At 44.7% G+C, this 24,367-nt stretch overlaps 1 protein-coding gene across 2 annotated transcripts in view; it reads left to right on the top strand.

The window, feature by feature from the left end:
• The window catches only part of PDSS2 (decaprenyl diphosphate synthase subunit 2), a 301,951-nt gene that overhangs the window by 266,689 nt on the left and 10,895 nt on the right, over positions 1-24,367 (top strand). For both annotated transcript variants that reach the window (XM_073675798.1, XM_073675797.1), the window contains exons 7-8: positions 17,635-17,763; positions 21,724-21,759. In XM_073675798.1, coding sequence (XP_073531899.1) covers positions 17,635-17,763; positions 21,724-21,759 — 165 coding nt within the window. The remainder of the gene's footprint in view (positions 1-17,634; positions 17,764-21,723; positions 21,760-24,367) is intronic.

Genomic DNA, 24,367 nt, shown 5'->3' with positions numbered 1-24,367 from the left:
CTGTCCCAATCTCAAATCACTGACAGACTGAAACAGGTTTTGTTCAAGAACATTCCAGTATTTCACACCATCCATCTCCCCCTCGATTTGGACCATTTCCCTGTCCCTGCTGTTGAAAAACATAGCTTTTACCTTGATGGCCAAAAAGTTCAATTTTGGTCTCATCTGACCACAGCACCTTCCTCCATACATTTGGGGAGTCTCCTATTTTGGCAAACTCAAAACGAGCCTAAGGCTGTGTGCCCACGATGCGTTTTTAATGCGTTTCCGCAGCGTTTTTGAAGCTGCGGAAACGCATTAAAAACGCATGGTAGAAGGGCAGCAATATTCCCCAATGATAATCCGCTTGTGCTGTGCCCATGCTGCGGATTTTTCCGCAGCGTTTATGCTGCGCTCAAAACTCCGCAGCATGTCCATTAATTTTGCGGAAACGCTGCGTTTTCGCCGCCATTGACTTGCATTAGAACACGCCAATACCGCAAGACTGCATCTCTACTTGCGTTATTGGCGCGTTCTAATGTGCAGATGGTACCCGAGTGTGGAGAAGATGAGATTCTCCTCCACATCCAGGTACCATAAAAAAGCTGTAAAAACAAGAATAAAATAAAAACTAAAGATTATATTCACCTTCTGACGGCCCCCGGTCTCCTTCCCTCTGCTTGCGTGCAAGACTGAAGGACCTGAGGTGACGTCACAGTCATGTGACCGCAGGCCCTTCAGCACAGTGTCTCGCGATATCCCGGCAGCCAGGAACAAGCCAGGAACGAACGCGGCAGCACACGCCGGGCCATCGGAGGACAAGTATATAGCTTTATTTTTTTATTTTTAAACATTTACAGTCACACTATATAAATCCATGCCGGTTGCATGGATTTATATAGTGTGACCTAGTTGTGAAGCACTTTCCAGGTGATGCTAAAATCGCCTGGAAAGCGCTTGTCAATCCGCATGCTGAAACGCATGTGGAAACGCATGTGAATCCGCATGTATTCCGCAGGAAAAACGCATATACAATCCGCATGCGTTTTTTTCTGCCAGGGAGATGCAGAAATGATGCAGAAATTTTCTGCTTCATTTCTGCATCGTGGGCACATAGCCTTACAATTTTTGTGTGTAAGTAAAGGCTTTTCTTCTGCCCACTCTTCCATAAGGCTATGTGCCCACGATGCAGAAATGCTCCGGATTTTTCCTGAGCGTTTCTGCATCTCCCTAGCAGAAAAAACGCATGCGGAATGCTTATTGTACATGCATTTTTCCTGCCAGGGACAAGCGGATGTGAAGCGTTCTTCACATGCATTTCCGCATTCGGGTTGTCAAGCGCTTTCCAAGCGATTTTAGCATCACTTGGAAAGTGCTTGACTACTTGGTCACACTATATAAATCCATGCAAATGGCATGGATTTATATAGTGTGACCCCAAAGAATGGTAAAAAATAAAAAAATAAATCTATACTTACCTTCCGATGGCCCCCGGAGTCTTGCTTCGCTCCGTCCTGGCTGCCGGCAGATCGCGGTACACTGAAGGACCTGCCATCACATGACTATGACGTCAGCGCAGGTCCTTCAGTCCATCGCGAGCTGCCGTCATGGGAGGACGAGCGCAGCGGGGGCCATCAGAAGGTAAACATAACATTTATTTTTTATTTTATTCTTTTTTTTTACAGGTTCTATGGTACCCGGGTCCGGAGGAGAGTCTCCTGTCCTCCAGACCCGGGTACCATCCGCACATTGAAACACGTGGAATGCGCATCTACAGTACAGACCAAAAGTTTGGACACACCTTCTCATTTAAAGATTTTTCTGTATTTTCATGGCTATGAAAATTGTACATTCACACTGAAGGCATCAAAACTATGAATTAACACATGTGGAATTATATACTTAACAAAAAAGTGTGAAACAACTGAAAATATGTCTTATATTCTAGGTTCTTCAAAGTAGCCACCTTTTGCTTTGATGACTGCTTTGCACACTCTTGGCATTCTCTTGATGAGCTTCAAGAGGTGGTCACCGGAAATGGCCTTCCAACAATCTTGAAGGAGTTCCCAGAGATGCTTAGCACTTGTTGGCCCTTTTGCCTTCTCTCTGCGGTCCAGCTCACCCCAATCCATCTCGATTGGGTTCAGGTCTGGTGACTGTGGAGGCCAGGTCATCTGGCGTAGCACCCCATCACTCTCCTTGTTGGTCAAATAGCTCTTACACAGCCTAGAAGTGTGTTTGGGGTCATTGTCCTGTTGAAAAATAAATGATGGTCCAACTAAACGCAAACCGGATGGAATAGCATGCCGCTGCAAGATGCTGTGGTAGCCATGCTGGTTCAGTATGCCTTCAGTTTTGAATAAATCCCCAACAGTGTCACCAGCAAAGCACCCCCACACCATCACACCTCCTCCTCCATGCTTCACGTTGGGAACCAGGCATGCAGAGTCCATCCGTTCACCTTTTCTGCGTCGCACAAAGACACGGTGGTTGGAACCAAAGATCTCAAATTTGGATTCATCAGACCAAAGCACAGATTTCCACTGGTCTAATGTCCATTCCTTGTGTTCTTTAGCCCAAACAAGTCTCTTCTGCTTGTTGTCTGTCCTTAGCAGTGGTTTCCTAGCAGCTATTTTACCATGAAGGCCGGCTGCACAAAGTCTCCTCTTAACAGTTGTTGTAGAGATGTGTCTGCTGCTAGAACTCTGTGTGGCATTGACCTGGTCTCTAATCTGAGCTGCTGTTAACCTGCGATTTCTGAGGCTGGTGACTCGGATAAACTTATCCTCAGAAGCAGAGGTGACTCTTGGTCTTCCTTTCCTGGGGCGGTACTCATGTGAGCTAGTTTCTTTGTAGCGCTTGATGGTTTTTGAAACTGCACTCGGGGACACTTTCAAAGTTTGCCCAATTTTTCGGACTGACTGACCTTCATTTCTTAAAGTAATGATGGCCTCTCGTTTTTCTTTACTTAGCTGCTTTTTTCTTGCCATAATACAAATTCTAACAGTCTATTCAGTAGGACTATCAGCTGTGTATCCACCAGACTTCTGCACAACACAACTGATGGTCCCAACCCCATTTAATAGTCAAGAAATCCCACTTATTAAACCTGACAGGGCACACCTGTGAAGTTAAAACCATTTCCGGTGACTACCTCTTGAAGCTCATCAAGAGAATGCCAAAAGTGTGCAAAGCAGTCATCAAAGCAAAAGGTGGCTACTTTGAAAAACCTAGAATATAAGACATATTTTCAGTTGTTTCACACTTTTTTGTTAAGTATATAATTCCACATGTGTTAATTCATAGTTTTGATGCTTTCAGTGTGAATGTACAATTTTCATAGCCATGAAAATACAGAAAAATCTTTAAATGAGAAGGTGTGTCCAAACTTTTGGTCTGTACTGTACATATGCAGTGATGCGTAATCCATGCGTTTCAATGCAAGTCAATGGCGGCGAAAACGCAGCACTTCCGCAAAATAATTGGTAGTGCTGCTTTTTTTTCCGCAATGATAATCCGCAGCGGAAATTTCCGCAGCATGTGCATAGCACATGCGGATTATCATTGGGGAACATGGCAGGCCTTCTACCATGCGTTATTTTAAGCATTTCTGCAGCGTTTTTACCGCTGCGGAAACGCTTAAAAAACGCATCGTGGGCGCACAGCCTAAAGGCCACCTCTATGGAGTGTACAATTTATTGTGGTTGTATGGACAGATGCTCCAGGCTCTGCTTGGGAACTCTGTAGCTCCTTCAGGGTTACTTTTGGTCTCTGTGCTGCCTCTCTGATTAATGCCCTCTTCACCCGGGCTGAGAGTTTTTGGTGGGCGACCCTCTCTTGGCAGGTATCTTGTGGTACCATGTTCTATCCTTTTTTATGATAATGGATTTGATGGTGCTCCGGGGGATCATCAGAGATTGGGATATTTTTTTTTATAGCCCAACCCTGACTTGTACTTCTCAACAGCTTTGTCCCTGACTTGTTTGGAGATTTCCTTGGTCTTCATGGTGTTGTTTGGTTAGTGGTGCCTCTTGCTTAATGGTGTTGCAGCCTCTGTGGCCTATCCGAAAGGGTGTGTATATACTGACAGACTATGTTACACTTCGAATGCACACAGGTGGACTTCCCTTCACTAAGCATGTGACTTTTGAAGGTAATTGCTTGCAATAGAAGTTTTTAGCTGCAAAAGGCGTGAATACATATGCACATGTCAATTTCTAGTTATTTGATCCAATAAATATAATTTATACCTATATTTTTCTCACTTCACCAATTTAGACTATTTAGTGTTGATGCATCGCACATAAATCGGATTACAACAATATTTAAACACAGGTTGTAATTAGAGATGAGCGTTGTTCTACTCGAACTGTTCGCCAATCTCAAATTCGAGCTGTTTTGGGCGGTGTTCGAGCCGTTCGGCGAACACGAACAATTTGAGAAAAATTCGGCTGTTCGAGGTTATGTTCGATAACTGTTCGTGCACCAAAATCATAACTGGATTTTTTCTCAGTAATGATGAAAATTAATGTTAATACGCAGTTTGAGTGTACAGCGGGGTGGGGGGAGGGGCAGGGGATGGATCTCTGCAGGAACAATGAAGATCTCCATTTTTTTTTCTCTTTCCCGCATTTACAGTGGGGAGGTGCAATCTGTCAGCCTATCAGCAGCGCACACACGGAGCGAAGTGCTTTTTTTCACACAAGCAAGGGCATGTGTCATTGGCAGTGTATGTCACATGTCCTTGCCCTATAAGACCAAGCCATTTTCCCCGTCGCCACCATTTTCTCACTGCTGCAGCTGCGTGTTAGACGGCACCGCTGTTGCTGTGTGCGCTATACCTTGTTAATTTCAAGCCAATTTTCGCACAAATATACAGATAGCTTGGGAGTAGGGAATAGTTGTGATTGCAGTCCTTTTAAGGACTAGGTTACAGCATTTCCTACGACTTTTATCAGGGAGGTCTGTGCTCTTAAATAGATAGGTTGTGGGAGTAAAGACTAATTGTAATTGGAGTCCTTTTCAGGACTAGGTTACATGAGTTCCTATCAGTTTTTGCCAGGCAGGTCTGTGCCAGTGCTGTGCAAGTTTTTTTCACAGCATTTGGCTGAATCTAGCAAAGCTAATCCTTTTTGGCCTATTGCAGAGTGTGTTAGTCAGTGGAGTAGCCTATCTGTGTTGCAAGATATAACACCTGTGTATAGAATACCAATTTTTTTACTGCACCTAGTGAAGTAAAATCTTTTGGGCATAGCATCATTCTATTAGTCCATCTATACTGACCTCCATCAGGTTGCAAACTGAATATAATTTTTTTCTGCATCTAGCTCTGAAAAAATATTTGGGCTTCTAGCAGTGTGTGGGACTTGGTCTATTAGTCCATCTATACTGACCTCCATCAGGTTGCAAATTAAAAATAATTTTTTTCTGCATCTAGCTCTGAAAAAATATTTGGGCTTCTAGCAGTGTGTGGGACTTGGTCTATTAGTCCATCTATACTGACCTCCATCAGGTTGCAAATTAAAAATATTTTTTTTCTTCATTTAGCTCTGAAAAAATATTTGGGCTTCTAGCAGTGTGTGGGACTTGTTCTATTAGTCCTTCTATACTGACCTCCAGCAGGTTGCAAATTGAATATAATTTTTTTCTGCATCTAGCTCTGAAAAAATAGTTGGGCTTCTAGCGGTGTGTGGGACTTGGTCTATTAGTCCATCTATACTGACCTCCATCAGGTTGCAAATTAAAAATAATTTTTTTCTGCATCTAGCTCTGAAAAAATATTTGGGCTTCTAGCAGTGTGTGGGACTTGGTCTATTAGTCCATCTATACTGACCTCCATCAGGTTGCAAATTAAAAATAATTTTTATCTGCATCTACAGTACCTCTGAAAAAATATTTGGGCTTCTAGCAGTGTGTGGGACTATTTGTATTAGTCCATCTATACTGACCTCCATCAGGTTGCAAATTCAAAATAATTTTTTTCTGCATCTAACCCAGCCAATAGTTTTGGCCTAATACCACAGTTTGGCCACTCAGCTCTGCTCGGTTACCATCCATTGTTTTTTTGTGCAAACAACTCCAGAGTTGTGAATTAGTTAACCACCAAAATGAGTGGAAAAAGGCCTGCTGCTGGTGGAAAGGGGAACAGGCGTGTTGGGAAGGGGAAAAAAGGTTGTGTCCGTGGGGTAGGTGTTAAAGCAACAGTAACATCTGCAGAAGAAAGACCATCTTCCAGCCAAACTAAAATGTCTACTTCTTTTAGCGGACAATGTGATAAGATCCCTTTCTTACGGCCACGCCAATCGCTACAAATTCCAGATGAGGCACAAAAACAGCAGGTGCTTCAACGGATATCAAGTGCTCCTTTAAGTGGGCTCTCCTCCACATCAACTTCAACATCACAAATACTCCAGTCCTCAAAGGTGTCACCCAAATTGCACTTGCTTCCTCACAGCTCCCAAATCTCCAGCTGCCCGTCTGAGTATGAGGTAGAACAGATGGTTGAGTCTGCAGAGCTGTTTACTCATACTATAGCCTGGGAATCAGAGGTCGACTCCAGCGCTTCTGTGAATCCAGACGAGGAAATGATCTGCACTGATGCCCAGAATCTTTATGAGTCGGATCCAGGACCAGACGCAGAAGGTTCTGACCATAATGTAGACCCTCATTCCCAAACTGTAACTCCTGTTGGTGGAGACAATGAGGAAGACGATGATAAGACTCAAATACCTGATTGGAGCGACAACTTTAGTTTTTTGTCAGGGCAGGAACAGGTTGGCTCTGAGGACGACGGGTGTGATAACGCACAGGGTGATGATGATGAGGTCGGAGATCCCACTTACTGTCAACCCACAGTCAGCCAAGAGATGAGGTCAGCAGAGGAGGTGGAGGAAGATGCTAGTGACGACGAGGTCAGGTTGCGCCTTCCTGGACAGAGACGTAGTACTGGAAGCACGTCAACAACTGCATCCTCAAACACAACTCTGCCTCTCACCACAAGTCGTGGTGGCTCTTCAGGTCGCATGGGTGCTAAGCCTTGCATAGCCTGGGCATTTTTTCAGATCGATAAAGATGACCCAACTCGTGTTATCTGTAACATTTGTCAGCAAAAGCTAAGTAGAGGCCAAAAAATACATAGTTTGAGTACTTCATGCATGAACCGGCACATGGACATGAAGCATAAGTTGCAGTGGGAAGCTCAGTGTGCTACAATGCGGCCTAGCCGGCCGGGCCAATCACCGTCTGCCATATCTTGTGCATCCGCGGCCTCTTCATCCTCTGTGACTGGGGGGACAGCAGTCACACCTGTTTTGGGGCGCAGACCTGCCACCTCTTTACCCGCAACAGCCAGCGTGATTGGCAGGTCATCATTTTCTTTGGAGGTGGTAACACCAGCTGGTGTTGAGCGCTGTCCGACATCGATAGCACCACCTTTGGATCAAGGCAACCTAACATGTCCGCCTGCATCTTCCTCACAGACCGGCAGTTTGCCGGGGACACCCTTATCAACCCCGTCTAAGCACAATAGCCAGCCCTCGGTCCCTCAGATGTGGACAAGTAAAAGACCATTTCCTCCTAGCCATGAGAAAGCTAAGAGGTTGAATTTCACCATCTGCAAGCTCTTGGCTACAGAAATGCTGCCTTTCCGCCTGGTGGACACAGAGGATTTTCGAGACCTTATGTCCGTCGCAGTGCCCCAGTACCAGATGCCCAGTCGGCACTACTTCTCAAAGAAAGGTGTGCCTGCGCTCCACCAGCATGTCGCACACAACATCACCGCTTCTTTGAGAAACTCTGTGTGTGACAGGGTGCATTTCACCACAGACACTTGGACGAGTAGGCATGGACAGGGGCGTTACATGTCGCTGACTGGGCACTGGGTAACTATGGTGACAGCAGGACAAGGGGCTGCTGTCCAAGTCTTGCCGTCCCCACGAGTTGTGCGTCAATCCTCTTTATGTCAAAGTTCCTCCACTGCTTCTGCCTCCTCAACCTCCTCTCGGTCTTCCACCTGCACCCAAAGCCTGTCTGGTCATGCCACAAGCTTTCTAACTGCGCAGAAGGGATCCTGCACACCTCCTTACTATGCTGGCAGTAGGGCTCAACGTCATCAGGCGGTTTTTACATTGAAATGTCTGGGAAATGTGAGTCACACAGCTGAGGAGTTGTGGTCAGCTCTGGAGAACCAATTTCATGAATGGTTGTCTCCACTGGACCTGAAACCAGGGAAGGCCGTGTGCGACAATGCTGCAAACCTGGGTGCGGCCCTTCGCCGGGGCAATGTCACACACGTGCCTTGTATGGCTCACGTGTTGAACCTGGTTGTCCAGCAATTTTTAGCCCACTATCCCAGACTAGATGGCCTTCTGCAGAGGGCACGGTCGCTGTGTGCTCACTTCCGCCGTTCGCATCCCGCAGCTCAGCGACTTACATCTCTACAGAAGTCGTTGGGCCTGCCACTTCACCGGCTAAAATGCGATGTGCCTACCCGGTGGAATTCAACTCTGCACATGTTGCAGCGACTGTGGCAGCACCGACAAGCCCTGGTGCAATACGTTCTGACGTATAGCCTGGGCCAACGAGATTCAGAGGTGGGGCAAATCACGCTGGAGGAGTGGTCTCAGATCAGGGACCTATGCACCCTTCTGCACAGTTTTGAAATGGCGACGAAGATGTTTAGTGCTGACGATGCCATTATCAGCATGACTATTCCGGTGATTTACATGCTGGAGCACATGTTAAACAGAATTCGGAGTCAGGTGGTGGCACAAGAGGAGGTGGAGGAAGTAGAGGAGGAGGAGTTGTATGCGGAAGGGCTAACATCTGCAAGGTCCAGACGGTCGGCAGCACCAAGGCGGCAGGCATGTGAGGGTGGGGGAGATGGTTTTACCAGGGCGCATGGTAGCAGCCAAACTAGTGAGGAAGGTGCAGGAGCCCAGGAAGAAGTGGAGGACGAACTGATGGAAGACTCATCAGATGAGGGAGACCTTGATCACATTTCTGTTGTGCGAGGTTGGGGGGAGAGGACAGAGGAAGGAAGCATGATTGTTACCTCGCCACCAACACAACAGGGACTTGGTGCTCCTGGATGCGCAACACACATGAGTGCCTTCTTGCTGCACTACCTGCAACATGACCCTCGAATTGTGAGAATTAGAAATAATCCTGACTACTGGGTTGCCACACTGTTAGATCCCCGGTACAAAAGTAAATTTGCAGAAATTATTCCTGCCATAGAAAGGGATGCACGCATGCAGGAGTATCAGCAGAGACTGTTGCAGAATCTTACATGTGCTTTTCCACAAAATACCAGTGGTGCACGTAGTGAATCTCACAGTTCCAACTTGCCAACCGTGGGACCGTCAAGTGTTCAGCACTCAAACCGTAACAGAACCACAGTATCTGCTGGTAACATCAATTTTGCGGAATCATTTCACCACTTTTTTAGCCCATCCTTTGCAAGGCCACAGGAGACAAGAAGTCTGACACATAGTCAACGCCTAGAGACGATGGTACAGGAGTATCTCCAAGTAAACATTGAAGCCACGACTGTGTCACTGGACCCTTGCTCTTTTTGGGCTTCCAATCTGGATAAATGGCCGGTGCTAGCCACATACGCCTTGGAGATCTTGTCATGCCCCGCAGCCAGCGTTCTGTCTGAACGTGTGTTCAGCGCTGCTGGTGGTGTGCTGACAGATAAGCGCACGCGGCTCTCCACTGATAATGTAGACAGACTCACGTTCATAAAGATGAACAAATCATGGATCCGAAACGACTTTTCTACCCCTGTGTCATCCTGGGGAGAGTAAAAGCTTGATGATTGGTTAAAATCACCCTACCAACCGTTTTAAGCTTTCAAATTACTAATCATGTTTATCTGTATCTTGACTGGAAAATAATTTGGGCTTTGTAGCAGTGTGCAGAACTGATCCTATTAGGCCATCTATACTAAAGCTTCACCAGATTTAAAATTAAAAATAATTTTTAGCTGCATCTAGCCCGGAAAATAATTTTGGGGCTCCGAGATGCGCAAGGCACATAAGTGCCTTCTTGCTGCACTACCTGCAGCATGACCCTCATATTGTCAGAATTTGAAGTAATCATGACTACTGGGTTGCCACACTCTTAGATCCCCCAAACTTTTCGATCAACCTTTTCATTTTAATAAAGACCAAAAAAATGGTCATTTTTTAAATTATAAGCATTAGCAGGTTGTTAGAAACTGAAATCAAACAGTTTTCAACTCAAAACTTTATTCTAGGTGATGTTACATTTTCACATAGGACCCCTTGTTCGAAAGGAGCTTCTGAACTCTCTCGTCCATTGAATTTGTCAGGTTTTGGATGGTTTCTGCTTCAATTGTTTTGCATGAGGACAGAATACCCTCCCAGAGCTGTTGCTTAGATGTGAACTGCCTCCCGCCATCATAGACACTCCTTTTAATGATGCTCCAAAGGTTCTGAATGGGGTAGAGGTCAGGGGAGCATGGGGGTCACACCATAAGTTTGTCCCCTTTTATGCCCATATCAGCCAGAGATGCAGATGTTTTATGTGCAGCATGAGATGGTGCATTATCATGCAGAAAAATGATCTTGCTGTGAAATACACGGTTCTTCTTCTTGAACCATGGCAGGAAGTGCTGTTTGAGAAAATCCACATACATTATGGAGTTCATCTTTAGCGCCTTCAGGGATCCTAAAGGGGCCGACAATCTCTCTCCCCATGATTCCAGCCCAAAACATTACTCCACCTCCTCCTTGTTGGCGCTGTAGCCGTGTTTGCGTGGGGTGTCCATCAACCAGCCATCCTCCACTCCATCCATCTGGACCATCGAGCGCTGTACGGCACTCATCCGTGAACAAAACAGTTTTGAAATCAGTCTTCATGTAATGTTTGGCCCACTGGAGCCGTTTCTGCTTGTGTGAAGTGGATAGAGGAGGTCGACAGGATGGCGCATGCACAGCTGCAAACCTCTGAAGGACCCTGCATCTTGTTGTTCGGGGGACGTTGGAGGCACAAGCAGCTTCAAAAACTTGTCTGCTGCTATGACAAGGCTTTTTTGCCGCTGCTCTTTCAACCTGACGTAATTGCCTGTAGGAAAGAGTCCTCAATTTGCCCTTATCAGCACGCACACGTGTGTACTGTGAATCAGCTACATACTTCTTGATTGCCAAGACACTTCATCCTGATCATCGCACAATGTTGATTGTAGCACTTGCAAGACCTACTCCTCTCCCTCCTCTTATGAGCAGCTTTTTGTAAATAGACTATGTACATACAGAGCCTGGTGTGGGAGGGGTTAGCTTTCTCAGCTCTGCTTCATTCTAAATCTAAAAACTGATTGTGTCAGAACTTCTGCACCCAGTATTCGAAATGATACACCTTTGAATTCAGGGTCTCTGCCTACATCGGAGGTCCCCAACCGCCGGTCCGCGGACCAGGACCGGGCCGTTGTGGTTTTTCAGCCGGTCCGCCTCCAGCAGGGCCGCCATCAGGGCATGACTGCCCTGACTCCAGTATGGGGCCCGGCCGGTAGGAGCCCCCTCGGAGCCCCCCTCTTGTGCGTCTCTCTCCTCATGGGGCCCCCGGCCGCATGCTAAGCGCCGGGTCCGGGACATCTTAGCGCTGCGCTGCTGCGGCAGCACCTTCATGATTCCCCTGACTTCCGGTCATGTGACGGCGTCGTCACATGGCCGGAAGTCAGGAGAACCTGGTGTCAGCGATTTGGACGAGCGCCAGGATTCTGCAGGGATCGCATGGGGGTAAGTATAACAAGTTTTATTTTTTTTTAAATACGATTAACTAGGAGTGGGGGGAATGGGAGATGCACATGGGGGGAGGGGAGAGATGAGAGATGCACATGGGGGAGGGGAGAGATGAGAGATCCACATGGGGGGGAGGGGAGAGATGAGAGATGCACATGGGGGAGGGGAGAGATGAGAGATCCACATGGGGGGAGGGGAGAGATGAGAGATGCACATGGGAGGGAGGGGAGAGATGAGAGATGCACGGGGGGGATGAGAGATGCACGGGGGGTGGATGAGAGATGCACGGGGGGATGAGAGATGCACGGGGGGTGGATGAGAGATGCATGGAGGGGGATGAGAGATGCACGGGGGTGAGCTGCACATGGGGGGGTGAGAGATGCACATGGGGGGGTTATGTTTACATAACTTTGTTGCCTTATGAAGGGCGGGGGGGGCCCCCAAAAATTTCTTGCACAGGGGCCCTCTACAGTCTGTGTCCACCCCTGGGATGAAGTAAATGCAGCTGAACAGCAGCTGTCAGGACAGCTGCCCTGTCCTGCTGCAGGGCGGGATGGGGCCTCAGTTATGCGGCTCCTGGCACAGCACATTATGTGGGGCTCCTGGCATAGCTCCTGGCGGGGACCTGGTCTACACTATATGATAAGTATGCACTAAACTCCAAATCCCTCCATTACCCCGCCCCCATATGACCAAAGCCCCGCCCACCCCACCCCCTCCTTGCTGGGCCATGGAAAAATGATCTTGCTTCAAGCCGGTCCCTGGTGCAAAAAAGGTTGGGGACCACTGGCCTACATCATACTACTTTCAGATGAGGTAGCAAAAACCTGCTGATAGATTCCCTTTAAAGGGGTTAGCTGGAACTATTTTAGTTTTTTTACCATAGCACTAAGCACTAACAGTCACAAATAGTTGCTAACTACCTTCCTGTTCTGCCCCCCCCCCCCCACCACCAATCTTTGCTGGTTCCTACCTGCAATTCCGCTGCTTCCACTGACATCACGTCGACAAGCAGCTGCTTCTCTTCCACTCTGCACTTTTAATGAGGCAGAATTGCTGATGTCATTCTGATGGACAGCAAGCTCTCCGATGCCTAACTGCGGGAAGCCGGCTGTCAGTCAAAATGACACTGGCAGTCATTCCCTATTGACAGAGCAGCCGGGAAGAGGAAGAGCTTACTCTGTTTATGTGGAGCAGCATGTGGAGTTAGCAACTACCTGCCTGTTAGTTCGTAGGCCCATAGTAAAAAAAAAATAGTCCCATCAAACCCCTTTAAGTGGTATGCACCTTTTAATAAATATAGTGCAAATTACTATTTTCCTGACTCATGCTGGTATAAGATATAGTTACACTCATCTTAATAAACGTGGGTTACAATATTTATAGAAGAGAGTATGAAGAAAGTGGAGCATGTGCATTACAACACAAGTTACAATGCACATATTTTGCTTTCTACCTATTAATTATGATTTTGCTAAAAAGATGGCTGCAAGTAAATTTTTGACCTTGGTCATATTCTTAGGTTATTCTTGAGCACCTGATTGTTTTTGCTTTCTTTTTCTAATTAAAACAGAGTAAAGCAATAAATGAATCTGTGCACATTAGTCATGAATTGACTAGTTTTAGAAAGACATGTCCTTTTAAATTGAAGATGAAATGTTTTTGTTTTTTTATGTTTTTTGTGGTTATGGGAAACAACAGATTTTACATTCATAATTCAATAGTATTTTTCATGTACACTGCACTCTAGTGATGTATTCCCTGATGCCCAGAAGCACCATGCAGTCCTCTGGGTAACAGCAATGACTTTTTCTTGTTATATTGCAAAGTACTGCTGATTTAAGGGAATTTAGCACATAAATATAATGCACATATTATGTATAGCAAAGTAATAGACATTCTGCTGAAGAAACACTGCAGTGTGAATTAAAGGGAATTTGTCAGTAGGATTTCACACCCCAAACAATTTATATTTGCATGTAGCTCTTTCAATGACAAGTCCAGCAATACATTTATCAATCCATTCCTCAATGACTGAGAATTCAGCGTTTAAATTGATATGCCAATGAGGCTGTAGATCTGAAGCCTCTATGAACCCAGCTCTACTTCCCACGTAGTGCCGCCTCCTCCTGCTTGACTGACAGCCTCTATGCTGTGTGGGTTCATGCAAGCAGGAAGAGGCACTGGTCGGAGAATAGAGCCGGAGTGACAGAGGCTTCAGATCCACCATAGTCCTTTAGCCTCATTTACATATCAATTCAAATGCTGATTTCTCAATAATGGAGGAATGTACTGTCCATGTAAAGGTATTGCTGAACTTATGCATATATAGCTCTTTAAAAGATAAGTCCAGCTATACCTTTACATGTCCATGGAATCAGCATTTAAATTGGTATGCAAATGAGGCTAAATGACTATGATAGCTCTGAAGCCTCTGTCACTCATTCGCAGCCCTGTGCCTCTTCCTGCTTGCATGACAGCTCCTTTGTGTGAAACCACACAGCATAGAGCAGGGATATCAAACTCGGCTGGGTATATGGGCCGCACACGGAAAAAAATTTAATTTGGGGGGCCGCATTCTTTGCAGGACAAAGTGACATTTTTAGTGATACCATTTTTTTTCTATACACCTTTTGAACATTTTTGCTGTTTTATTTTTTATAGCTTGGGTCGTTATGGATGTGGCGATAATAAACGTGCACTTTTTTTGTTTACTTTAGTTTAGATATAAAGCAGCATTTTTAGTGGCAAAATATTTTTTCATGCTTTATTTTGAAGTTTTTCTGGCAAAAATCTTGTAGTAATGTGCCCCCCCCCCTTGTCTGCATCTTGTAATGTCCCCCATCTTTGTCCCCATCTTGTCGTAATATTCCCTACTGGTCCCCAACTTGTTGTAATGCCCCATCATGGTCCCCCTCTTGTAGTAATGTGCCCATCCTGGTCCCCATCTTGTAGTGATGTGCCCATCCTGGTCCCCATCTTGTAGTAATGTGCCCATCCTGGTCCCCATGTTTTAGGAATGTCCTCATCCTGGTCCCCATCTTGTAGGAATGTCCCCATCTTGTAGGAAGGTCCCTATGTTGGAGGAATGTCCCCATCCTGGTCCTCATCTTGTAGCAATGTCCCCATCTTGTAGGAATGTCCCCATCCTGGTCCCCATGTTGGAGGAATGTCCCCATCCTGGTCCCCATATTGGAGGAATGTCCCCATCCTGGTCCCCATATTGTAGGAAGGTCCCCATCCTGGTCCCCATATTGTAGGAAGGTCCCCACCCTGGTCCCCATATTGGAGGAATGTCCCCATCCTGGTCCCCATATTGTAGGAAGGTCCCCATCCTGGTCCCCATGTTGGAGGAATGTCCCTATCCTGGAGGAATGTCCCTATCCTGGTCCCCATCTTGTAGGAATGTCCCCATCTTGTAGGAATGTCCCTATTCTGGTCCCCATCTTGTAGGAATGTCCCCATCCTGGTCCCCATGTTGGAGGAATGTCCCCATCCTGGTCCCCATCTTGTAGGAATGTCCCCATCCTGGTCCCCATCTTGTAGGAATGTTCCCATCCTGGTCCCCATGTTGGAGGAATGTCCCCATCCTGGTCCACATATTGTAGGAAAGTCCCCATACTGGTCCCCATATTGGAGGAATGTCCCCATCCTGTTCCCCATATTATAGGAAGGTCCCCATCCTGGTCCCCATCTTGTAGAAATGTCCCTATCCTGGTCCACATCTTGTAGGAACGTCCCCATCCTGGTCCCCATCTTGTAGGAATGTCCTCATCCTGGGCCCCATCTTGTAGGAATGTCCCCATCCTGGTCCCCATCTTGTAGGAATGTCCCCATCCTGGTCCCCATATTGTAGGTAGGTCCCCATCCTGGTCCCCATATTGTAGGAATGTCCCCACCCTGGTCCCCATGTTGGAGGAATGTCCCCATATTGGAGGAATGCCCCCATCCTGGTCCCCATATTGTAGGAATGTCCCCATCCTGATCCCCATATTGGACGAATGTCCCCATCCTGGTCCCCATGTTGGAGGAATGTCCCCATCCTGGTCCCCATATTGTAGGAAGGTCCCCATATTGGAGGAATGTCCCCATCCTGATCCCCATATTGGAGGAATGTCCCATCCTGGTCCCCATATTGTAGGAAGGTCCTCATATTGGAGGAATGTCCCCATCCTCATCCCCATATTGGAGGAATGTCCCCATCCTGGTCCGCATGTTGGAGGAATGTCCCCATCCTGGTCCTCATCTTGTAGGAAGGTCCCCATATTGGAAGAATGTCCCTCGTACCGTTCTTCATATACACATACAAGAGAAAAAAGAAAAAGATTATTCTCACCTCTCCTCCATTCCCTCGGCGTCCTTTCTGCACCTGTGGCCCGCAGGCACCATAGCCCCCTTGACGATCACGGCCTGGTCCAGGAGCCGCCAACAGCTGCGCTTCAGTTCAGTGTATTGCCGCACAGAGACCGGCTCTCTGCACAGCAATACCAGTGCCAGCTGCCAGCCTATCAGAGGCTAGCAGCTGACACCTGCGCATGTCAGTGACGTCATACACTGCTGCGTTGGGACGCAGATGTCAGCTGATAGGCCGGCGGCTGGCATTGGTATTGTTGTGCAGAGAGCTGGTCTCTGTGTGGCAATACACTGAACTGAAGCGCAGCTGTCGGCGGCTCCTGGACCGGGCCACGATCGGGGTCTATGGTGCCTGCGGGCCGCATGAAGCAGCCTGAAGGGCCGCATGTGGCCCGCGTGTTTGAGACCCCTGGCATAGAGGCTGTCAGTCAAGCAGGAGGAGGAGATGCTAGGTGATAAGTACAGCTGGATTCACAAAGGCTACAGATCTACAGCCTCATTTTTATATAGACACAAGTGCTGAATTCTCATTAATTGAGGAATGGATTGTAGATAAAGGTATTGCTGGACTTGTCATTGAAAGTGCTATATGCGCATATGTATTGTTTGGAGTTTAGAATCCTGCTGAGAGATTCCTTCTAAATGCTGTTTAATGAGGTGAATAGAGGTACAAATATTTGCGGTCTTATGTTTTAGCATATATATTATTATGAGTTTATTTGACATTTTGAATGTATGAGAATAGATTAAAAAAAAACCTCTGCATTTGACTAATATTAATAACTAATAAATCAATTATATTGAAATTCTGCTAAAAGTTAAAGTCCAACAGACTCCTCAGTGAATTGCCCTTAGAGCGCAGCTGTCAGCAGGATTGTGCTCAGTAAACTACATACACTGTCAGATGGGAGACATTACACTGATTAAAATGATACCTTGGTTGATGAAATCCGTCCTGTGGTTCTTGTGTAATCTTTACTTTCAGTTTGTAGAAAATGATATGCCCGTGCTTCGGGGCGGCCTGTGCGGTGGGCTCTATCTGGTGCTCAGCTTACATATTCATCTGTATGTTCTATGCAGACCAAGAGTCAGTTTCATCATAGCGAAATAATTTTTTGGTTTTTGAGTCTGTATGAAGTTTTAACCATCATCAGTGCTAAGAAATCGTAACAGTGCATGGCGAATAAAGAAATTAGAAATGTCCTCTGTAGCAAGTCTCAAAATAAATTTACAGTCTTTAGCTCTTTCAACATTATTGTTCAATTTATCACAATAATCACACGCTGTAGCTTGAGCATTATTTTTTAAAAGTAAAAAAAAATGAATATACCGTAATCTGCTTCAAGTTCCCAAGTCTCTTGCAAAGTTTGCCTCCATTTCTAATGCTAACATTTCAGATTGAAGGGTCTGTTACAATGGTGCTTGATATTCAGACAATGCACCTAGTGTTTTGTTATATTTGTTACTTATTGTACCTGATGCTGAAGACAAGATGGATTGTGATCGTGACAGGAACCTTGTTTTAATTGCATTTCAGCTGAACTCAGACTTGCAACCATTCATGAATGGGAATTACAGCGGCACATCTTTCAGCTTGAACTCTGCCCCTGCTGTCCTCCACCAGGAGTTCATAGGAAGAGAGGTGTGGATGGAGCAGGTCAAACAGGTAACTGTTTCTGGTTGTGTGACGCTTCTGTTGAAAACTACGGCTTTTACCCATTCATGTCTTACATAAATAATTGAAAGAATTTATTTTATCTGTTATATTATTTACCAGCATAAATTATATATAAAGATTTATATAGCGCACACATTTCTGTTCCGTCTAACAAAGTTGTAATTACATAAAAGGTAGTAACAACAGCATGAGAAAACCTCTTAAAACCTTGGTCTGTCTCTACAACCAATTATTTTCTAAAAATTAAGCAAATTAAATTATCTTAATTAAAAATGACCAGTTTCATTGTTCCCACAGTTCTTACACATCCCCATGCTAACATTCTGCAGTCACACTGTTTTCCGTCCTTACTCAGATTCTTATTAAATAAAGTAAGTTAATTAATGCTGCTTAAACCATGGGTAGCATGAATCAGAACCTGACTGCACAATTGCAATCCGGTATGTTTTTATCTGAAAACATAGTTCAATGCTTTATCTATAACATAGTTTAACCCCTTATCTATACGTCAAAGGTGGTGTCCCCTGCCTTTGATTTGGGCTCCGACGGTGAGTCTGCATCTTTCCCTGGACTTGATGGCTGATTTAATCAGCCATCAAGTGTCTCTAGCAGCTAGGAGCAAAAAGAACACAAGGTCCTAACCGAGTAATTTTAAAAAGATAAATAAGGTTATGCTATCCTGGTTGGTTTGTGTTCACACAATATTGTCAAGGCATAGAATTACAGCTTCTTGCAGGTCCACAGGTTCTCTGACCAGAAATTTGTAAATGAGGGAATAAAACGGGGATTTGCCGCACTGCTGAAAGATACAATGTAGATCCAGGATACACAAGGATAGTTTTGCGTTTTTTATTAGTCAATGCATTTTTAAGTTTCCATACTTCTTTTTCAGAACATAACCATATATCATATGTGGTTATGTCCTGAGGAAGCAGTATGGAAACTTCGAGTAATAAAAATCGCAAAAGTATCCTTGTGTATCCTGGATCTACATTGTATCTATCAGCAGCGTGGCAAATCAAGTGCCTCTAACTCGGTTCCACTCGTGGCTGTTAACCAGCAGATGACCCCCGTGCCTGTCATTGTGAACGCCATGAGCCGGCGTTCATAGGAGATTGTGATTTTTGCTGTACATTACAGTGCTGAAGCCCTGCTATGTATAGCACAGGAAATCGGATCGTCACAGCTACAAGTCTCCTAAGGGGACTATTGAGGTCAGTAAAAAAAAGTTCTAAAAAAAAACACAAGTTCAAATCAATCCCCTTTTGCCCCATTGGAAATCAATAAAAAAAAGAATACACATATTTGGTATCACTGCATTCAGAAATGCCCGATCTATCAATATATGAAAACAATCTGATCAGTAAACGTCGTAACGAGAAAAATAAATCAAAACGCCAGAGTTACTTTTTTTTGACCGCCCCAACATTGCAATAAAATGCAATAAGAGGCGATCAAAACATCTTATCTAACCCAAAATGGTATCAATAAAAATGTCAGCTCATGACAGAAAAAATAAACCCTCACCTGGCCCCAGATCCCGAAAAATGAAAACGGAAAATGGCAACATACGATTTTTTTTTTTCTTACAAATTTTGGATTTTTTTTCACCACTTAAATAAATATATATATATATATATATATATATATATATATATATATAGACCTGGGATCATAATGGCAGGTTAGTTTTACCATATAGTGAATATGGTAAATAAAAAAACAATTGTGGAATTGCACTTTTTTTGCAACTTCAATGCTGTTGGAATTTTTTTCCCGTTTTCCAGTACATGATATGGTAAAACCAATGGCGTCATTCAAAAGTACAACTTGTTCTGCAAAAAACAAGCCCTCATACTGCCATATTGACAGAAAAGTAAAAAAGTTATGGCTCTGGGAAGGAGGGGAAGAAAAAATGAACGCGCAAAAACGGAAAATTGCAAGGTCATGAAGGGATTAAACAGTCGGCTTTATCAAACAGTGCACTAGATAATTGACAGGTCACTCCCATGTGTGTTCATAGGGAGAAACCTGTCAATCACATGGAGTGATGTCAGGCGAATCCGTCCAGGCGCAGTGCCAAACTAGTCTGTTCTCTGTCTATGGCCCCAATTCATCAACGTGGTGTAAACCGCCTTCACATGTTGCACAATGAAGTTACGGAAAAATGTTGCAACTTTTAGCATTTTCACACCAGTTTCACAGCAGTTTTGGCCAAAACGGACATCCACCTGAAATATTCATTAAAAGCTGCAGTGTACATAACGCCCTGACTGGAGGAGCGTTTCTGGTAAGGTGCATGGAGGTGAACACCAGTGATAAGATTCATCAAATTCATTAGGTGGAATGCATCCCTTAATGAATTAAGTGCATCTTATTGCTGCACGCCCATCATTAAACCTGGCGTATGAAATGCCATTGTTAATGTATAAGGGCTTATTTTTTCTCTGAAACACCAGAGCATTTCAGAGAAAAACATGCTTTGCTTCAATCATGCAACCAAGCTCTAATTCATTCTGCCTGTACCCTGGGCAGAAGAGTCCACTAATACCTTGCATTTAATATACATTTAATTAGCAAGAAATAGGGCACAGATGGAAGTGAGTATAGTCACAAAATAAAATATACAGGGTCCGTTACCATGGCAACACATAGATCTGCTTCGAAACTGAAAACACAAAACAATGCTATTAAGACTTTGGAATAGTTGTCAACTTTAATATTAGATGCATTTAACTTCCAATATGCAACATAATGGGAGCTGTGCACTAGCATGTGTACAATGTAAAGGCTCTGATACCACTGTAAAAGATGGATATTTATTTTTTCTAAATGTATGTTAATAATATAAATCTTTATAACCACTGCAGAGTTGTTCTGCTTCTGCCTGATGTAAGAGTTTATGCACTTGTTTAGACCTTTGTCTGTTATTATGCTGCTATAAACTCAAGACAAATACTGCACCACACTGCTAGAAGTCTGGTGAGCAATATGGAGTTGTGTCGGAAGTATTTTATGCCAAGGCAGGAGGCCACTGTGTACTCTTCTAGCCTTTCTTGTGCAAACATGCTGCCAAATTAAAGCTGAAAAAGACCCCTGTGTGGGTGGAAACCTGACAATTATGTGTTGGATGTGTCAAGAAACGTGAGTTGTCTCACCTGCATTAAAGAAGCATTCCCACTAAGTTTTTAATTCATTAAATGTGTGTGTACATGTATTAATATACTCACCTACTGCCGCTTTCTCTGGGATCCAGCACCACTCTGCTCCACTTCTCAGTGATGTCACCGTTCTGCAGACTCTCCCAGTCACACTGCGCTCTGCTTGACCCAGGAGTGGCTTTTGCAATGTAAGTCTATGGAGCATCAGAACTAGGCTTCATAGACTTACATTGTAAGAAACACTTCCGGCTCACGCAGCCAGAGCCACATAGTCTGAAGAGCGGTGACGTCACTGAAAAGAGGAGAAGAGCAGCGCTGGACACCGGAGAAAGCGGCAGTAGGTTTGTATATTAATACACTCACACTACATTGTGGGAGTGCTTATTTAATGCTGTCAACTCCAGTCTCTTTCGTATAGCTATCACATAAAAAGTACAGATTTTATAAAGTCTGTAAATTTCTTGGAAAAACATGTTGTTTTTTTAAGGTATCTGAAACCAAACTAATAATGGCCCATAACAGATTATCAGCATGATTTATAGACACATCAGGCATCTAAAATATCCTTGATCTAAACTGCTGTGTTCAAATTATTGGTTTTGACTTTTCTATTTTTAAATCATCCACTTTAGTTTTATTTTAAAATATTAAGGCTATGTTCACACTGTGTTTGCAGTGTACTCAGTGTGCAGTGTACGTTAGTACAGCCATAGATGTACACCTCTGACAGCTCTGTTCACATTTAGATGCAATGTTTTCTAATATAACTTGTCTTCTTTTTTTTGAGGCTCAACTAAAAGGAAACTTGAATGATTTAGCAAAGGTTAGTATATGTACAAATATTACTTATTCACTTAAATAATAATTTACTTGAAACAAACTCCAACAAAGTGTCACCCTGTTATATATAAAAGTAAGAAAGCTATGATATTTAGAATGAGGAGGAAAAAACATGAAAAATACTTCTCTCCTAATGTTCTGTTCTGGCAGCTTCTTCATTATACTGATATGCTAAAAATGATAAAAAAAAATCCCAGGTATAGAAGGAAGAATGGATCAAACTCTGCTGGTAACACGGATTCTAAATAAGAAATATATAACTTGTAATGTTACAAAAAATTATTTTCCGTTATGTATGGCGTGATTGTTCAGTGTATTTTTCTAAATAGACCATTTTTTTTAGTGGGAAAAAATGTGAAATACTGTTTTTGCATGTAATATTTTGGATGAATTGAATTATTTTTTTCCCTTCCATTAAAGAAGCACTCCCATTAAGGTTTTTATTCATTAAATGTGTGCAAATATGCATGTAGTGTAGTGTGTATGTGTTTCTATACTTGCCTACCTCTGTCTTCTGCATCCAGCGCCGTTCTTCGCCTCTTCTCAGTGACGTCACCACTCTTCAGAATAGCCAGCTCACTCTACACTCTATGCATGAGCCAGAATTTTCTCTTACAATGAAAGCATATGGAACCTCATTCTGACGCTCCATGGACTTACATTGTGAAAGTCACTTCTGCGACACGGTACGATCTGCCTGACCCGGAGAGTCTGCAGAGTGGTGACGTCACTCAGAAGAGTAGAACAACAGCGCTGGACACCGGAGAGAACAGTGGTAGGGGAGTATATTAATACACTCACACTACATATATGTATATATACATGTACACATTTAATGAATAAAAAACTTAATGGGAGTGCTTCTTTAAAAGCATTGGGATGGATTAGGCTTCGTTGCCTTATATTAGTGGGTTTGATCAGTTTTTTATGCCTGAGCGTGATATGACTGATGCAAAGTTGTGTACTTTTTGCACAGGTCCAGTGTTCATAGCTGGGTCAGAAAATGCTGAATGTAGAATTTTTTGATCCTGCTCTAAAACCATTTCAGCACATCAGATGTTGCGATTAATGGGATCAGTTTTGGCATTAATTACTCTATGGTGTTTCTGCATCACACCTGAATGGCTGAATAAATGGAATGAATGTCCTTAAATATAAGCAAAATAATATATATACTGTCTGTTACAGTTTTGCTACAGTTTCAAGATTTAGTGATCTATGAGGGATTTGGTAATCGTCACACGTAGAACACTTCTGACAATTTTAACAGTAGTTAATTATAGTCATGTCTTATAAACAACATATATCACCTATCCACAGAGTAAGTGATAAATGTACCATCACTGGGGGTCTGACCACTGGGACCCTCACCAATCATGAGAAAAACAGTTCCAAAATCCCATGTGAATGTACAACATGCTTTAGGATAGCAACATGAATGCTTCTCCGGTCTGTAGTTTTTCCTATCGCCACGACAGCACCCACTGAGAGAGGGGATCCACCCAAAAGGACAGGAAACCTACAGGTTAAAAGGGGGCGGTCCCCCTTGCCTCCTCAGTTGGTTTCCTGTCCTTATGGGAACCTGCACCATGTCGCCTGGGTCCTGATGCCTCTGTGCAGTACCTGTGGGGACGGCAGAGTCCGGTTCTCCAGTTGCAGCATCGGGGAAACCCTGCCTGTCAAACTCCCCCCTCCGCTGGGAAGGATGGCGCGATCCCATGGTCCGGGTGGTGCTGCCATGAGTCGCGTGGGCGAGGTGCAGAGGGTTCCCCTGCATACATCCGGAGGATGCAGGGTGCGAGCATCGGCCGCCCTGCGTCTCATGCAGGCTGGTTCCGGGTGTTTGACTGCGCATGTGCGCCGGCCTGATGACACGCCCGATAACCCGGAAGTAGTGGATAAATTCCGGGGGGACCGGTGAGGTGCATCAGCCGGTGGGAAAGATGGGGGCGCGGCTTATAGATGAAATAGGTTGGCGTCCTAGCACACCCTGTGCTTCACTAAGTCTTCCCCCGGAGATGCGGAGGAGCGCCCACAGGTAGCTAAACAGCGCAAAGGCTGCGCCAGGAGCAGCGATGGTGGTCACCCTAAAGGCACCGATACCACCAGCAGGAGTGAGCAGTGCCTTCAGTCTAAGCCCTCCAAACCCAGCACTGTGCCTCCACCTCCAGAGACGGTATCCCATTGACAAGCTTCAGATGGTGAGTGTATCTATGTGACCACCTGGTGAGCTGATTCCCCCTTCTTTTCTATATGCCCTTAGGCTAAAAAGAAGCCTTCCAAGAATAAGCATAAAGAGTGTGCTTTGTGTATGCAGCCCCTCCCTGATGATTATCTCAAACGTTTATGTCAGCCTTGCATCTTTCAGACCCTGGAACGAGAAAGCTTTTGTCCGTAATGCGGACCTAAAGTTATTTATTAGGGAAGAAGTCAGGAACACCCTTAATAAAATGCATAAGCCTAAGAAACAGAAGGCTAGCCAGGAAGTGTATGAATCTGAGTCTGAATCCATGGTAGAGATACAGGAAGAGGGAATACCATATTTTTCGGACTATAAGACGCACCGGACCATAAAACACACCCCAAATTTT

The sequence above is a fragment of the Phyllobates terribilis genome, unplaced genomic scaffold (assembly GCF_046119375.1).
Source record: "Phyllobates terribilis strain yellow unplaced genomic scaffold, ASM4611937v1 Scaffold_3__8_contigs__length_932513732, whole genome shotgun sequence".
NCBI lineage: Eukaryota > Metazoa > Chordata > Amphibia > Anura > Dendrobatidae > Phyllobates > Phyllobates terribilis.
Note: the sequence above shows the minus strand (reverse complement) of the source record. Positions and strands in the feature narration are given on the sequence as shown.